Source organism: Anas acuta, chromosome 12, assembly GCF_963932015.1.
Source record: "Anas acuta chromosome 12, bAnaAcu1.1, whole genome shotgun sequence".
In the NCBI taxonomy this organism is placed as follows: Eukaryota; Metazoa; Chordata; class Aves; order Anseriformes; family Anatidae; genus Anas; species Anas acuta.
In genome coordinates, this window is record NC_088990.1 from 2,405,992 (window position 1) to 2,422,119 (window position 16,128).

The following is a 16,128-nucleotide window of genomic DNA, read 5'->3' on the forward strand; positions in this document are numbered from 1 at the left end:
GGCAGCATGAATTTCAGCACATCAGATTTCTCCATTTATCTAGAACGTGGCCACAGTAGCAAAATAAAAATTAAAGTACACGATCTTTGGTCCCAACTGAGGCCAGACCTAATCCTCTAGAGAGGCAAAACCTCAAACTTCCTGACATCAACACAGAACCAACCAGAGCTTCAGACCAAAGTCACCAGAATGTTCTAAGCTCTGATGGCAGAACCTCCACTACTTGCGCTGGCATTCAGGACAGTAACAGCAAATAAGTTCAGATCTCACTTGAATTTTTCAGGACCAATTCTTTAACTGTAAAGTAAATCAATCTGAAAATTTCCTGCAGAAGTAGTTAACCCAAAGACATTGTCAGATCTGCTGTCCAGTATGTAACTAAATAACATCTGCAGTCACCTTTATGATAACTGCATGACAAATAGCAAGGCAGAATTTAATTTTTTCATTCTGGTCCTTTGCTTGAAGCACTAGATATTAATCAATTTCAAATGTAAATAGATAAATAGAAAATATTTGTAGCATTGAAAGAGATGGCATTAATCTAGTTCCAGTACTTCAAGCAAGCAGAATTTATGTAGCTTTAGTTTTGTACTCAAGCTTCTGCAGGAGTCCTACTCCCAGCCAGGAACTATGATCAGTGTCCGGACCTTCCCTCCTTCCCTGTGTAAAAGCATCGCAACAATGCTGCAGAGCAAAGAACATCCAGAAACAGACAGGTAAGTAATGAACAAGTCACTGCATAAAGTTTTACGAACTAAAACACCGACAAATACAGAAGGGGGAACACACACCACTTCTACAGTAGGACACCACGAAAACGTTAAGGAAGTTTGGGAGCTAAAAGCAGCAGCACGCTGGCGTGCCAGTATCTGCCTCCAGAAGCAGCACTAGTAGTTACTTAATCTTACATAAAACTTACTCAAAAAGACAAAGATTCCTATTAAAATTCATCACCATTACCTTCTGCAGTCTTGGAGTTGTTTTTTCACTGTCAAAAAGCTAAGCCTCTGCCAGAGCTCCATCACAGCAGGAAATCATCAAACCACCTCAGCCCTTCGCTGTTCCAAGCACTACCCTAAAGCAACAGGTTATCCTTCAATTTATTACTAGCAGTTTTAAAGCCAAGCACACACTAAACATCCTGCGCTAGGGAAAGAATCCAGCTTTTGTAATGTGATCATCTGAATGAAGCAGCAGGGAGGTCAGTGCCGTTGTCCCTACTCGTTAAAGACACAGCGTAATTTCACAGACCACGTTCGATAAATATCTTCTCCATCGGCTGGCAGAAATGGACAAATCTGCTGTGGAGCCAGCGGGCAATGCCACTCTACAAAGTGGACCACTGGACGTCAGGTGCAATTATTACACAATCTCTCTTTTCCAGATTCCAAATTTCCAGATTCCAAATTTCCAGATTCCAAAGGAACAAAGCCACACATCGCATTCAGCAGAGGTTTTCTGAGGGAGGTTAGTTGTTGTCTCCTCCCAGGGCAGCACCAGGCTGCAGATGTTGTGGAGGTGGGACTGCCTCTGCCCACACTTGATCGGGCAGGAGCCCTCCTGTAAGTCAGCATCGCTTCTTCCCTTCTGCACTCGAGGAAGTTCACCGACAGCTGTGCAGCACTGCTGTGGCCTCCACAGTATAAAGACACAGAGCAGAACTTAAAGCACTCTCCTGCCAAACACAGCCATCTTCTTGACTCAACAACCATCCTCTGGTGTGTGGGGAGAAGTTCTGCTCCTGCCCATTTACACCTCACCAAATTCCCACTTTCGAGGCCAGCTGCAATCTGACATCCTGCATCTGAACCCACATCTGCACAGCCAGCTCCTGTAAAGCCAGAGGTTGGAAAGTTCTTCTGAGTAGGATTGCTGCATGGGATACTTGGAGCTTTAAGCCTCAGGACCACCTCAGGTCCATAGAAGGAAGCTGATCTCAGAGTTTACACGTTGTCTCACCCGTCCCAGGATCTCACATCCTGACAATGGCCACATGGATGCTTAGAAATAGTACAGGGGGGAGACGACAACAGGAGTGCAGGCACAGCAGTTCCCCTAGTTACTACTGGACTGGATGCTGTGTTAACTAGCCACACATTTAACCCTAAAATCTATATTAAAGCTATACTTAACCCTGAAGTCTACTTCAGAAACATAAAAAAAATGGTAGAGGAAATTAAAAAAAAGTCCAATGCCATCTTTGCCAGTACCTTGTCACAAAGCTGCTCGGAGTTATTACTATCAGTTTTGCAAGCTGAACAATTAGCACAAGTGAAAGCACAAAGACATACATTCACTTTCAGATCTACTGTCATACGAGGATACAAGCATGGGGGCTGTTTTCTAGCATAGTGACAGTAACACTTTCCCCAAGCCTACACAGCTGTCAGTTTAAAGCAGAAGTAGGCAGCTCACTACATTATTTCCGTGAACAGCCTCAATCAGGGAGCTGAAACAAAGTACGAAGAAGATGAAGGCATTTTTCAGTTTTGAGAAGACACTACTATTTTGCATGACTGTGCTAAACCTGGGCAATAAGGGAGTTTTATTATTTAACTTTAACAAAGAACAGCTCAGAGAATAACACGGAACAAGCAACGTGAGCAGTCTCGCAGCTAACAGGACAGGTGTCTCCGTCTCTGGGCTGACTCCAGCACAGCCTCATAAAACTTGCACTTAAAACAATTCAGCAAGATCTGAACTCACTCCAGGTGCAAAGGATTCTCACTTGGAAAAAAGGACACTGTTTTTCAACTCCCACTTAGTTTTCACTTCCTGCAGTGTGTCAGAGGTCCTCCATACACGTCCCACTAAAGGAAGCGCTTACATGACTGCCCAGCACACTTGCTCCTTTCTAGCACCACTTTTAACACACCATACCGTTCCTCTTTCAGGTTGGAACAGACCCAGTAGGGCACATTTTGATATTTAATGCTACCAGAAAAGAACTACCCAGTAAGAGCAAGAGGCAGATGATTCCGGCTAACATCTATTTCTTAGGAAAAGATAAATAAAACAAAACGCTAGAAGTGTATTTTTTCCTGTCTGAAAGTGTCCTGCCAGACCAATTACACCCAGAATTTCTATTCCCATTTTTTCTGAAGCAGAATGGGGTATGTTTTAAAGATGAAAATATGATAAGAATTCAAACATCCAACAAACGACACAACATAAATAACTCCTTGTAGGCTGATCTGTTAGGCAGGAATATTTGCTTGAGAATTCTTTCCTCCTTTGCTTTAGCCCAACCAGCGTGCCATTAAACTTTGCACAGTTTTTTATTCCCAAATAATGTTTGAATTGAAGACTGAGTTCAGCAAAGGAAAAAAAAAGCCACAGGTGGATGGCAGCACCAAGGGACAGCCATCAGCTTCCTGCCCTGGGTGCCTTTTCCTCCCAGCTCCTTCTGCAGCTGTTCCCAGCCTCCGCTTTGGGTTACAGCCCTTTGTCCCACGTGGCAGCAGCTGCCAGCAAGGCCCAGGCGCCCCTTTCACATATTTAATGCTGTGGCTAAGCTACACAAACAGTGCTTTGCTCAGTTACTAGGTTTCCTCAACGATTGCTGCAGTAGTGCATCCATAGTTTGTTACACATAAACCCTGCAAATCCTAAGAACTGAGTCTCCAGAACTGGAAATCCAAGTCCTGGATGCTCCTCTCCCAAACACTGGTGCTCCTGCCGCCCGTTTCCCCAGGCACCACTAGGTCTGCAACACCACGGGACAACCTCACGGAGCCCAGCTTACTTGTCGGGCATTCAAAACACAACACAGAGCACAAAGATCTTACCGAAGTCTAGTCAGCCGATACATGTGGATTTAAACAATCCCTGGTTTTCAACTGTTTTAACTCTCTGAACTCCAAATTGAATTTAATGATAAAAAGGGATAAATATGGGCAACAGCCATGAAATCCATATCTTCACAACTTCCTTCTGTGGCAAGGGCACGGCTTCAGGGAAACACTATAATAAAAAGGTGAAGTTACTTTATCTGTTTACAGGGCCTGTAAAGGCCAAGGTTAGAACTGAGCAGCTTCAATTGCAAGAGCCGAGCAGGGAGCCCAGAACAGAAACTGTCAAAAGCTGCAGTTGAGACATCAGGGACAGGCAAAGAACGCTGCCTGGACACTCAGGTAACTGCATACAGAGAGCCACAGCTGGGATCCAGAGAAAACCACAAACAGAAGGCTTGTATCTATCCAGGGCAGGTTGGATGGGGTTTTGATCAACCTGGTCTAGAGGGAGGTGTCCCTGTCCACGAACAGAGAGGAACTGGGAGGGCTTTATGGTCCTTCCAACCCAAACCACCCTATGATGCTGTGATCTTTGCCCAAATTTGCAATAGAACGATTGCACAACACAGGACATTTACCAACAGAGCCATTTAGTAAAAGAAATTAATCATTTTGACTTTTTATGTACAGGCTTTAACAAGACATATTTACACACACACACCCCAAACATCTCAGCAGAACATCTCCGCATATAAGAACAGAGTAATTTCTCCCCCTCCCCAAAAAAATGCATTCTCTGATTGCTAGATTTCTGCATTGAAGCTGTTGACTCATCTTCCTGCCACACTGAAAAAAAGTTTAGAAAAGCAGAGAATAATGCTGAGTTGTGAACACAAAAAAAAACAACACATTGAAGGAAGGATGAGTTACCAGGAAGTTTTAACAGTTTGTTTTAGAAACCTTCAAGCTGGTTTTTAGGAAGATACTTGTTCATACAAGGAAGCACACGAAGTGGCAATGCTGGAACATCTCTGTTCTAGCTCTCAGAATGAAGTAAAACATAATCTTGCTTCCATTCTTATTTCTTTTGTATGTGTCACGCAGCGACAGACACCACTGTTCACTTCCTCCTGCTGGATGCCTGCGAGGCAACAAACCCAGGCGAGAGAGAACGTCCTCAGCTGTCAGGAGGCAGAAGTTTGCTGGAATTCACTCTCCTCTTGTTCAGACAAGACTCAGGTCAATGGCTGAACAGCAGATGTTTGCAAAGGGATGGTGAGCAGTGAGTTAGCCTTGCCCGTTTGCTCAGTTGCTGTGGGCAATGACTGGCGGAAAGGCTCGCACACTCATTCCAAAGAATAAAAGATTGCCTGAGTAAGTAATATTGAACGCACATCAAACCAGAAATCATCTGCTTGCCAATTCCTAACAGTATCAGCAAACCTTCAGAAGCAAGATTCCATTGCTTCCTTACAAAGGAGGAATGTGGGAAGACAGAACGCCCTCCCCAAAAATTCAGCAACCCAGAAACTGATGTTACCAACTACCATTGCTTCCTTGGAGAGATGATTTTGTGCTTTGGCAGTGGAATCCATAAACTGCTAAATCCCAGGCAGTCCCCAGGGCAATGACGGGAGAACAAATGCAGCTTCCAGCAGCTGTAAAAAGGGTAACACAGGGAGGAGGATGGGGGAGCTTTTGTACTGGAAAATTTATTAATTTAAAGGGGCCACCTAGGTTTACTGCACATAACAGACAATTCCTTCCCCAGTTCATTTCAGAATGCTTCTCTTGTGTACATTGAAGTATTTAGCGGGTACGCACGCAAATTGCTTGCTGATGTATTTCCCACCTCATGTAAATTTCCCACAATTTAAGGCTTTTTTTCCCCCAGCCAGCACTTAAGCAAAGACTCTTTGCCCAGATTAACAACAGCAGCGCTGCTGTTATGCCAAACTAAGAATTCAGCTGCATATGGGGCTTGCCTAGTCCCCTTCTTTTATTATTTTTTTAAATTAAAAAGCCTTCTTTGACAATTAAGTAATACTGGAAGATCTCGAAGGTAATCTGGTCCTCTCGAGACAAAGATCTAAGACTATTCAATTAAAAGATGTGCTACTCTGAAACTGTTGTAATTACTGAATCTCTGCATTTCTCTGTAGTATCTCAGGCTCCAGGTATGCTGTCTCATAATCCTGAGAAACCTTGGGCTCTTGGCACAGATTCTGCCCCATTCTGCCCCCAGCCATTCATTCATTCCTGAATAACCCCACTCAGAACAGATGCACTTCAAAGATCACAATAAAAAATGCGTATTTTCAGCTGTAGTATCTCCCTGATTAAGTTCACCATGGGTCTGTATCAGTGCTAACGTGAGCCCAAGCAGACAGCCCCACAAAAATTTATCTGGTATTCTTTGGTGGGTAAGTTCTTGGTTGGATCAGCACAGAAGCCTGACTCACTGAAAGAGCTGATGCAAGAAAAGGAGCCTCAGGAACACGTGGGCAGAGCAAGAGGAGGACAGAAGTTCTGAAGTAGCAGGATCTCGCATGTGTGCAATCGTGAAATCACACCTTTCTAATTCCATCTGCAGAACTGCTGTTGTAAAGGGCAGAAAAAGGAAAAAAAAAAAAACAAACTGCTGGCTCCGTATTAACCACCAGCACTTGCCTTACCTGTGACACCACTGGAATGAGACATTTTTATGCCTGGTTTATTTAACTCTAATAAACTGATTTATGCTTTCTGAACAATGACCACATCATAAGAATTAAAGTACGTTGCCATTACAGTCATTATGCCTAAATGTGTGTGTGTGTAACAAGACTCAGTACTCTTACTTCAGTATTAACTGTCTTTTCGAATTTTCTTGTAAATATTTACAGGTCCACAGTAATTCCCTGCACACATGCAATGCGATAGCAATCTTGCCAGCTCAGTCATAAAATTTCAGGACCTAATCTTCCAGAACACGACACGCACACAGAAATCCTCTGAAGTCAAAGGAATTCCATCCAGGGGCTGCCTCTCATCAGAGGCTATTTGGTTTTAAAAGCAAAGGAAAAGAAAAACAAAACAACAAAAGCAGCGGTGATCCAGCAGGCATTAAAACAAACAACTTGGTGAAAACCTTCCTGTCATTTCATCTAAGCTCACATCCAAGAAAAGCGAGCCAGAGAAGATTTACTCTGTGCAGGATGATTCTGCTGGAACGAGGTCTGTTCAAGAACAGCCCACCAATCCTGCTGCTCACCTCCCACCACTCCAGTTTTCAATGCAAGCCTCAAAAAGTGAATAAAAACAAAATCAACCTCCCATCCCCACCTACTCCTACGAAGCCCGAACTGAAGTTCCCTTGAGAAAGACGCTGAAAAAAATGAAAATTGCAAGACACATCGCAAGCAAGCAACTTCTGGAAACGTCAATACAAATGGAAGTTCAAGCCACTTTTGTGTAATTCCCAAATTACTCTTTGACTATCAAATGCAGGCAGCTGCACTCAGAGGTCATGCCAGCTACTTGGTGGCTTCCTTAATGCAATTTGAACAGGATAAACAGAAAGCGACAAGAAAAAGCTCACATTAAGAACTGAATTATAGTTTATGACTGGATTTTGCCAGTCGATTTCTAAGAAATTACGCATTGCTTCGAACAGTTCTAAGATGAGGATATGCTGCAGTTAAGACAGAACACACGTAACCACCACTGGCAACAGTTAGGTTCAGAACAGTTCAGAAAGCCTTTGGACTTTCTTTCAAGACACGTCCTGTGAAGAAATATAGTCCCTAAGGTGGTAAAAACTTGTAGCCAGCACCTTCTTATATTCTCAAAAACTTACTTCCTTATAGCACACTAGAAGATGACAAATTCCATGTTCAACTTTACCTTTCACATGTTTTTTCCACATTTTTTTTGCACTATCTTTAGTGCCAGTCACCAAAAACACAGTCCTGCTCTGCTCGTTCCACTTCACATCATACCTCATCACAGCTGAGACTTGCTTGGCACCATCCTCCTGGAGCAGAGACTGAAGCTTAGGCTTGATTTGGGAGCTAGCAGCTGTTACCAAAATAAATAAGTAGTTGTGGATTTTGCAATTCTTTAAACAGATGGGAAAAAAACAGACTTCAGTTGCAACCACCTTTTCTACATGAATGCTTATACAACACAGAAGTGACACCATCTTAAGAAGTTTTTAGTCCCAAACACTTCTGGAAGGTTCAAATGATAGTACCAGAGAGAGTAGCAGTCTTTATTTACTCAGTAAGTAACAAAGCGAGGCTTAGAGCAATTCTGCTAGTACATGCAACTGATAGACAGGCAACGCAATCAGAAAACATCTCTTCTAAAATGAAAAGTTTTAAGCTGCAACAAACTTTAATGCACGCTCTTAACTGTAGCAGTAATCTCTTCCATGACAGACAAATGAACTAAAAAACTAATTACAAGGCTCCGTTCATTTTGTGGCTCATTGGATTGTTGCATTCCATGACAAGATGTTGTATCGACTATTTACTCCACTTTTTCTAACAGCATTTTTTAAATAGCCTACATTACATGCCAAGACATTCTATAGTCACAGCCTCTCAAACATAAAATCCATGCCCTGAGATCTTAAATTACTTCTTTTTTCCCTATATGTATCCTTCTGGACATGGGAATTTTAACTGGCAGATTTTCATCCAATATCCTGAGGTCAGTGGGACACTTCAAAACTCACTGCACAGCGTAACTCATAAATGATAGGTTTTGATGAATAAAAAATGGGCCAATTTTTAAGTAAGTTTATACTACAAGGCTGTAGCTATAGAACTGTTGCATTTTGTGCCTTCTCAGTCAACAGCACTTCAGGTAAGGTGACCACATTTAGATACTTGCATTTTTGATACTTGCTAAGACAAGACAGTGGAAGTTCTGTTTTGGAATGGTTTGTAAATACCATACACATAGCCCTTACCTGACCTGGCATTTACTGGAGTACCTAGAGCAAGGTGAAAACTAGCTGTGTTTGTTTTCACTGGCATTTTACATCAAAATAACTCCCTCATTATAAATGCAACCCTTCCTTCTGCTTAACTGCTTTTGTGAAGATGTAATTAAAAATGACATGGAAGTAACTTTGTTCTCATGTGAACAAAATGCTTATTGTAATACAAAAACTTCAAACGCACCCTCCTGCCTCCTGCAAAGCGTCTACTTAATATTGCATGTCTAGTTTGGATTTAAATAAACCTAGAAATTGAGCAACAACTATCAGATATTCAAAAGGATGGAAACCTAAGTTTGAGAGGAAGAGAAAGTGGAGATCTTGTTCTTGTTCCTTTTGGCTGTTAAGACAGGGAACTATCCTGTCACTTTCAGTCAAAAGGGAAGGAGCATCCCTCTTACTGCGTTCAGGTTTCTTTCACTTTTCTCCTATTCTCTCTGCAAAATCATTGCAAGTGCATACCTGTGCCGTTCCAGAAGTACCAGAATGAAATTAAGTCTGCAGCTGGCCAGTGTCATCCCAGCCTCATTCCGATGATGTAAAGCACCAAGGAGCTCAAGAAGAGCAGCACGGGGTCAGCTCTGGGTAACTACTTCTCAGCAGGAAATGTCAAAAACAGAAGTGAAGTTCACAGCACAGAAAAATCTTGTAATACGTGCTCTCTATTGTCCACTGAGTAGCTAGGGATTTGAAGGCACCAGAGACCACCAAAATACACTGCACAGATTACAGAAGTAATAACTGCATATAACGAGCTACAAATAACAAAAGCTGTTGTCGCAGAAAAACAGCGTGAAATTGAATTGAATGGGCCGCATGCACGTATTTAAATTGCTAGTGCTCTACTTCTCCTTTATAACACTCTGACAGGATTTTTTTAAAAATAATTAACACGAGCAAGGATCAAGCCTCCACTGTGCACTTCTTAACGCACCACCCCTCACCCCACAAGCATTTGCTCACTCCAGTCAATTTGATCCCAAGGCCAAATAAGGATGAAGACAGAGGACAAGACAGGCATGGGAAGCAAGACATCCTCAACCACCCAGTCTCCTCTTCTTTTTGTTTTGCCTTTTCCCCCTCCTTTCTGCCACGAAGTCCAAGTACCACATGCACCCATTCCCAGAAGTATTAAGCTTCAATATTTGAAAACTAGCACGGGTAAGTGGCTGTTCAGAACGTTGCAGAATCTTCTAACCCACAGCCAGAAAGTTCCCAATTTCTAACATAAGATCACTGCTGGCCAAACAGTACCTTTTTGATTTTGTGCTAGCACTGCCTTTGAGCCTAAGAAACTCCCTTCGTGCATTTACAGAGAGCAATCATATCACCTCTCACTCAGTCTTCATGTTACTTAACCAAATAATTCGAGCTCTTTTCATTCTCTCTTGAGAGGTTCACTTCTCTGAAAAAGAACAGGGAAGCAGCCAGGATCATTTGCATCAAAGTGACAGGTTTGTGTATGGTGGAAGCAAATAAGTAGCTGGAGACTCACACAGCCAAAATTCCATTAAGTCAGGAACAAAGCTTCAGAAAGCGTTAATATGGTAGTCTGCAGCTGCATAACATACTTGAAACACTTGACCATGTATACAGACTGACAAACACCTCTACAGTTGATTTCAAGCACTGACCAGAAGGAAAAACTACACAGCAGGAAAGAAAAAAAGAAAGCTTGCAGATGAAAGATAAAAAAAAAAAAAAAGGACTGTTTTCAGCTTCATTCCAAAACCATTTCCAAATTCTGATATTCTGATGCAACTATGCTTTGCAACTTAAAGTCTTTCACAATGAGGATTTATACACCCTCATCCCAAAAATTAATTCTAGCTGTTTATGGGACAACAGGTTACTGGATTTACTTCTTCTCTAAGCTGCTGTTTTTAAAAATGCTTTACACATCTCTATTCTTGGCAAAAGACAGGTATAGGACTAACGTATAGCAAAGAGCAAAAGTCTATATATACCAAAAGTCTCATATACCAAATAAAATACAAAACAGAAAATGCAGCAAGACTCTTCACTGGTGTAAGCAAGACTCTACACTCCCATGGGTCTCTCTGTAAGTTTCCAAGAAGTAAATGAATATCAGACATCTAAGCAATTTCAGATGAACGCTGTTTCTAAAATGAAGAAATATCAAAGATACACAGTATTTAATGCAGTACTTGTTTGGTGCTTAACTTTAGGTGGCACAATAAGTAATAGGTCTATCAGATTTATTCCATAAAACAAGACCAGTATGCAGGAGGGGTCCCTGAAAACTGTATCAGCTTATCTACAACTGCCTTGAAGAAAATCAACTGTAAGGTGCTATACAGACAAATATAAAAATAACATCTTTCCCCCTATTGATCCAGAGCAAAAACTGTACCTAAGGATTATGTTCTGAATATTATGCAATCAGGAATCCCTGCCACAAGACAGTTTTTAACAGAGCTCACCCTTCAGTTCGTCATCAAAAGACTTTGCTAGAAACATCACAGCAGGAGCTGTGAGATACCGAGTATATTCTGAGGTTAAACGAGGTTTGAGCCTGCCTGAAAACATGGCAACACCACCACATGCGGAACAATTCACAACCTGACACTTGTACATCTCAGTGCAGCCCTGTACTGCATATCCTGACAGCGCAGTACATAAGTACATCAGAGCTCTGCTTATGTATCCAAGAAGAGTGAAGTAACCATACAGGGAAAGGAATGTGCTCTTCCAACACGCATCTGTTTTTCACGCCTTCGTTAGGAGCTAGTCCATCACCTTAACCTAAAGACGGAGCGGTGAACACAGACCTGCTAACCTGAGGAAGCTCCTTTTGTGACACCTCACGGCGCTGCCATCGCAATATGAAGCCTGACTACCCTGCATGTGCTCAAGTGCTACTTTGTAAGCAACGCTTTAAAAAAAGCACGCCCACGATTAGCCTCGACTTACCTTCCTTTATTTTATAAGGCGTAATGCTGATACCAGAGCCAGGAAAACTCAAGAACAGCTTCTCCCAGCGCACTCACGGATGTCCCTAGCATTACAAACTAGTTACCGAGAAACAGCTTCACTGACATCAGCTTAAAGTCGAGGAGGGGACAGATAAACAAACCCCACCACTTTTCCTACAGATTCAAGGCTCCCAACATAACTTCTCCCTGCACCCACGTTACTTAGGAAGGCAGAACCTGGCCCTCACCCCATCATTACATAACCCAGCCCTCTGACAGACGCCCCCCACACTACCCCCGCTCTCCTCACCCCCCCCTGCTCACCCTCCACCCTCCGGGAGCCGCTGACCCCGTGAGGCGCCCCTCAGGGGCACCCCCCCCATAACGGCCCCTCAGCGAACCCCCCCCCCCGGGCCTGACTCACTCGGCGGCGCTGGTCCCGTTGACGGCGGAGCCATCGGGCGCAGGGTTCAACTGGATCGGCCCCGGCTTTTTTTTCGGCATGGCGGCCCCCGGGCGGCCCCAAACCGGTGCCCGGTGCCGGTGCCTGAGGCGCTGCCCGGCCGCCCCCGCTCCTCCCCCCCCCCCCCGCGGAGCGGCCCCGAGCTGGTGCCGGCGGCGCGCGGAGCCCGTGCTGAGGCCGCGCCCTTCCTCCGCACTGCGCCTGCGCGAGCCGCTCTCTCCCCCCCCCCCCCCCCCCCACCCGGGAAGGTGAGGCCGGGCAGGAGCATGCGCGCTGGCGGAGGGTGAAGCCGCGGAGCTGTGCCCTCACAGCGCTCTGCCCTCACTTGGTGGGAGGGGCTGGGGGGGGGAGCGGGCTCGCATCAGCTCAGGGGCTTGGCCAAAATGTTGTGGGTTTGGTGCTGCTCTGCCCCTTCAGAGAGCTCTCACCACAACCAAGAGAAGCAGCTCTGTGCAACGAGCCCCAGCATCTTCCCCGCAGAGCAAACCACGGTGCTAAGGCGTGTTTTGTGCAGCTGGTTGTTTATCTGCCTCCGTAATGCACCCGGACAGGGGAACTGCTGCATTGATAACTACAACAAAACCTCACCTTGGGCTACTCATTTATTTATTTATTTTACTAAATTAAGTGCCGGCAGTAAAAATTTTAAAGGAAACTTACACTCAGAGAACAGTGAGTTATAAAGAGCAGAACGAGTACGAAAACACAAGGCCAAAGGTGTTACTCTCGCTTCTCTGGACTTTTATTTTGTGTAGCTGTTAGGAATGATCAGCTTTGGTCACAGGCATTTCATGCTTAATGGGATCGTGGTTTTCTCTGTGTGCATTTCTGTGAAGTTCTGACTCACATCGCTGTTTGGGGGTTTTTTAAATTGCATTAGTTTAGGCAGCCTAAAGGTAAAACAAAAATGTTACCTTCCAGGAGCTCTCTATCATATATTGGCACACAGAAGTGAGATATGTCTGAGACATTATGCTTTATAAAACAATAATAGTAATAAAGACAAGGTTGCACATTGGCATTTTATGTTATAAACCCACTGATTTTTGAACAGTTTTAAACATAGAAGTCCTGAACTAACAAAGAACAAGGCTACAATCCTACTCCACGGAGGGAACAGCGTGTCTTGTATACAGGTTGTTTCAGGGAGAAATACACCAACAGAAATATGAGGTTAAAATTCCAGAGAACTAAAGCCACTTTGTCGCTGAAAAAAAAGCTTCCACCTTGGGATATAAGCTGAGTGGGGGATATAAGCTGAGTGCTGCCTTGCTTTAAAATCAGCTTGCTTCCAAACATCAGGGCCAGGTGTGGTGGGTGCACCTTGAATGGCTGAAACAGCCCAGCTCGGCCTGACGCACCACATGTACAGCCTAGGATGTGCTCACAGGGCAGCATTGAGCCTTACCTTCGGTAAGAGCTGAGCACCCTCGCTCCTGTCCATCGGTGATCTCACCTGGCATAAGCAGAATTGCTCTACAGTAATGGAAGTCCCTTTTCTCCAGTCACGATCAGTGATCCCTCCATGCCAGTTCTCTTCCTGAGAAGTAGAATTTAAAAAGATTCCGGTCATTTATTTGTAGATCTCAACAGGAAACAATGGAATATTGGTGTACCACCTATGGACCTATCTGGATCAACAGAGTTGGCTGGGTATTCCTTATGTTCGGTGCTTAAAACTAGGACATTCGTATGCTAATAGGACTCTGGAGGAATTACACATATTTGACTTGTGTGGATACAGTCATCTTAAAACCTTGCCTCTGATGCTGAGATGCTGTAGACAAGTTTGGTAAAGTTTGTGCTTCTTTGGAAGATTAATTTCTCATTGTCTGAATCCCAGAGAAATGAGATGAAAACTCTTTTAAGGCCTGTACTCAGAGAAGTTATGCATCAAGAAGCACTGGCAGATTTCTTCTGCTTTCTGACACAGCTGCGAAACTCTTGCAACTGCTACTGTAAGTGCCTGCACCATACAGTGCTCCGATCCATCAAAAAATGGGACAGATCTACAAGAAAAGACTATAGTTATTCTGAAGTTTGCTTCAGTGGTAAACAAAATTTCCCACAGAGCTGTGAACTGAAGTAGTTCTGAGCACCTCGGTGCTAGGGCAGTGGTTAGCGGCTTGGTACTTGGCAGAGTGAAAGCTCAGTTCCTCCGGCAGTCCTGGCGCTGACTGCTCTAACTGGCATTGTGCTTCTCGGTTTTATTTCTTTTGCCTCAAGTGAAGAAGCTTTTTGAAGCTGTAGTTGTTTTGCTATACAAGGCAGGCATATGAATACCTCACTTAAATTAATAACTGCTTCAAAATGTTAACAGGTTTTACACTCCAATGAGTTGATTCAACCAGAAGTTATTGTAGAATAAAACACGATTTATATAGTGACTTGAGAATGTTTAATTATGTATGATTTTCCTTTTTTTTTTTTTTTTTTGCCACAGGATTAAGACACTAGTAAAATTGAACGACTACTATTTAGAGTAACTCAGAAGTATCAAGTTTTTCTATGCTAAAATCAGATTTTTTTTTCTAATGAAGAAATTGAGTTGTAGATGAGGTTGTTTTTCTCTTTACACAACTGTGTGGGGAAACGCAAGGACTCCTTTGAAACACCAGCCTCCTCTGCAGAGAAATATTTGGACTGAACTAGGAAGAATTTTAGTTCTATGTTGTGAATTTGCATGTAGTTTGTTATTTCCCCCAGTAACAAAATTGTTTTTTCTCCATCATCATAAACTACAAGCTGAAAATCTACACGAACAGATGAATGATTGACATACCTACTGAAAACAGAGGTTTCAGTATGGAGGAATTCTGAAGCATAGCAGGAAAGAAGCAGGCATCATAGATCACTCTAGCTGACTGCAGTGAGAGTGAATTCCATAACAAAACTTACATTGGAAATGCTTTGTATGAAGAACTGTCAAATCCACATTTTAATGTTCTATCATTTTCAAAAGTAAAATAATCAAAGCAGTCATTAATGCTTTTATGGAAACTGAAATTATGAACAAGGTACATTATATATTACGCAAAGATGCTGTATTGTTTGCAACTTCTTGTGCATTTTTTAAATAGAAAAGATTGAATTATTATTTTCACAGCTGTGCTAGTCACAGACATGGTCCCTCCATCAGATTCCAAACACTAAGAGACAGCTCCCTCCTCTGGAGCACATTACACTTGCATTGCAAACATAGTCCCATGGAATCTTGGAGAAATTACTGAATTCACACACCTGTTTTAAAGGCCCTTTGACCTACAGACAAAACAAGGGGATTTTTGAATTGACTGAATACAGAAATAAAGACGTGGGTCTCTGTCCTGATGCCATACAGAACCGTTTCTGTGTAATGGCTCTGTAGGAACCATTTCTGTGATTGCTCTTGCCATCGTTGTCTTCCACAGGCACTCCTGTGGAATGACCAATTTTCCTGTATATGACTACAGAGTACATTTGAAATGTTTCAAAATTGTTATAGATTGGTTTGAACTTGTGTAAAACAAACAGTTTTAATTTCAGTAGATTTGCAACCAAAAAACAGGCATATTTTCCAGCCCAAACCAAAACACGTTTTGGGAATTCAAACATTCTCGGTGGGAGGAACTGCATTTTGCTCACTGAACAGGTGCTTCTGGAGGTGGATCCCACAGGAAAAGATAAAGAAAAGATATAAGGTGGTGTAATCTCTGTGAATGACTTCTGAACAGGCAGACATTCTGATTTATTGATTCTAGCACCACTGGAAATAAATAGAACTGAAATATGTCCCTGTGAACAGAAATGCATCAGAGGAGCTTCTCTTCATTACTACTTTTTTCCGTCATGGAACTAGCATACCAGATTTTGTCTAGTTTCTTGCATGAAAAAGAAAATGTGACTATTGGATACATTAATTGCACTACTGAATTACCCCTATTTTTAAAACTTGATCGCCACAAAAAGATGCATATTTTACTGCCAGAACAGATGCATGCAAATTTTTATTTGAATGATTTAATA

At 42.9% G+C, this 16,128-nt stretch overlaps 1 protein-coding gene across 1 annotated transcript in view; it reads right to left on the minus strand.

Annotated features, from left to right (window-relative positions):
• Window positions 1-12,316, minus strand: part of MAP2K1 (mitogen-activated protein kinase kinase 1) — a 36,991-nt gene extending 24,675 nt beyond the window's left edge. Inside the window, exon 1 of the mRNA XM_068696472.1 lies at window positions 12,085-12,316. Coding sequence (XP_068552573.1) covers window positions 12,085-12,164 — 80 coding nt within the window. The 5' untranslated portion in view covers window positions 12,165-12,316. The remainder of the gene's footprint in view (window positions 1-12,084) is intronic.
• Between the last annotated feature and the right edge of the window lie 3,812 nt (window positions 12,317-16,128).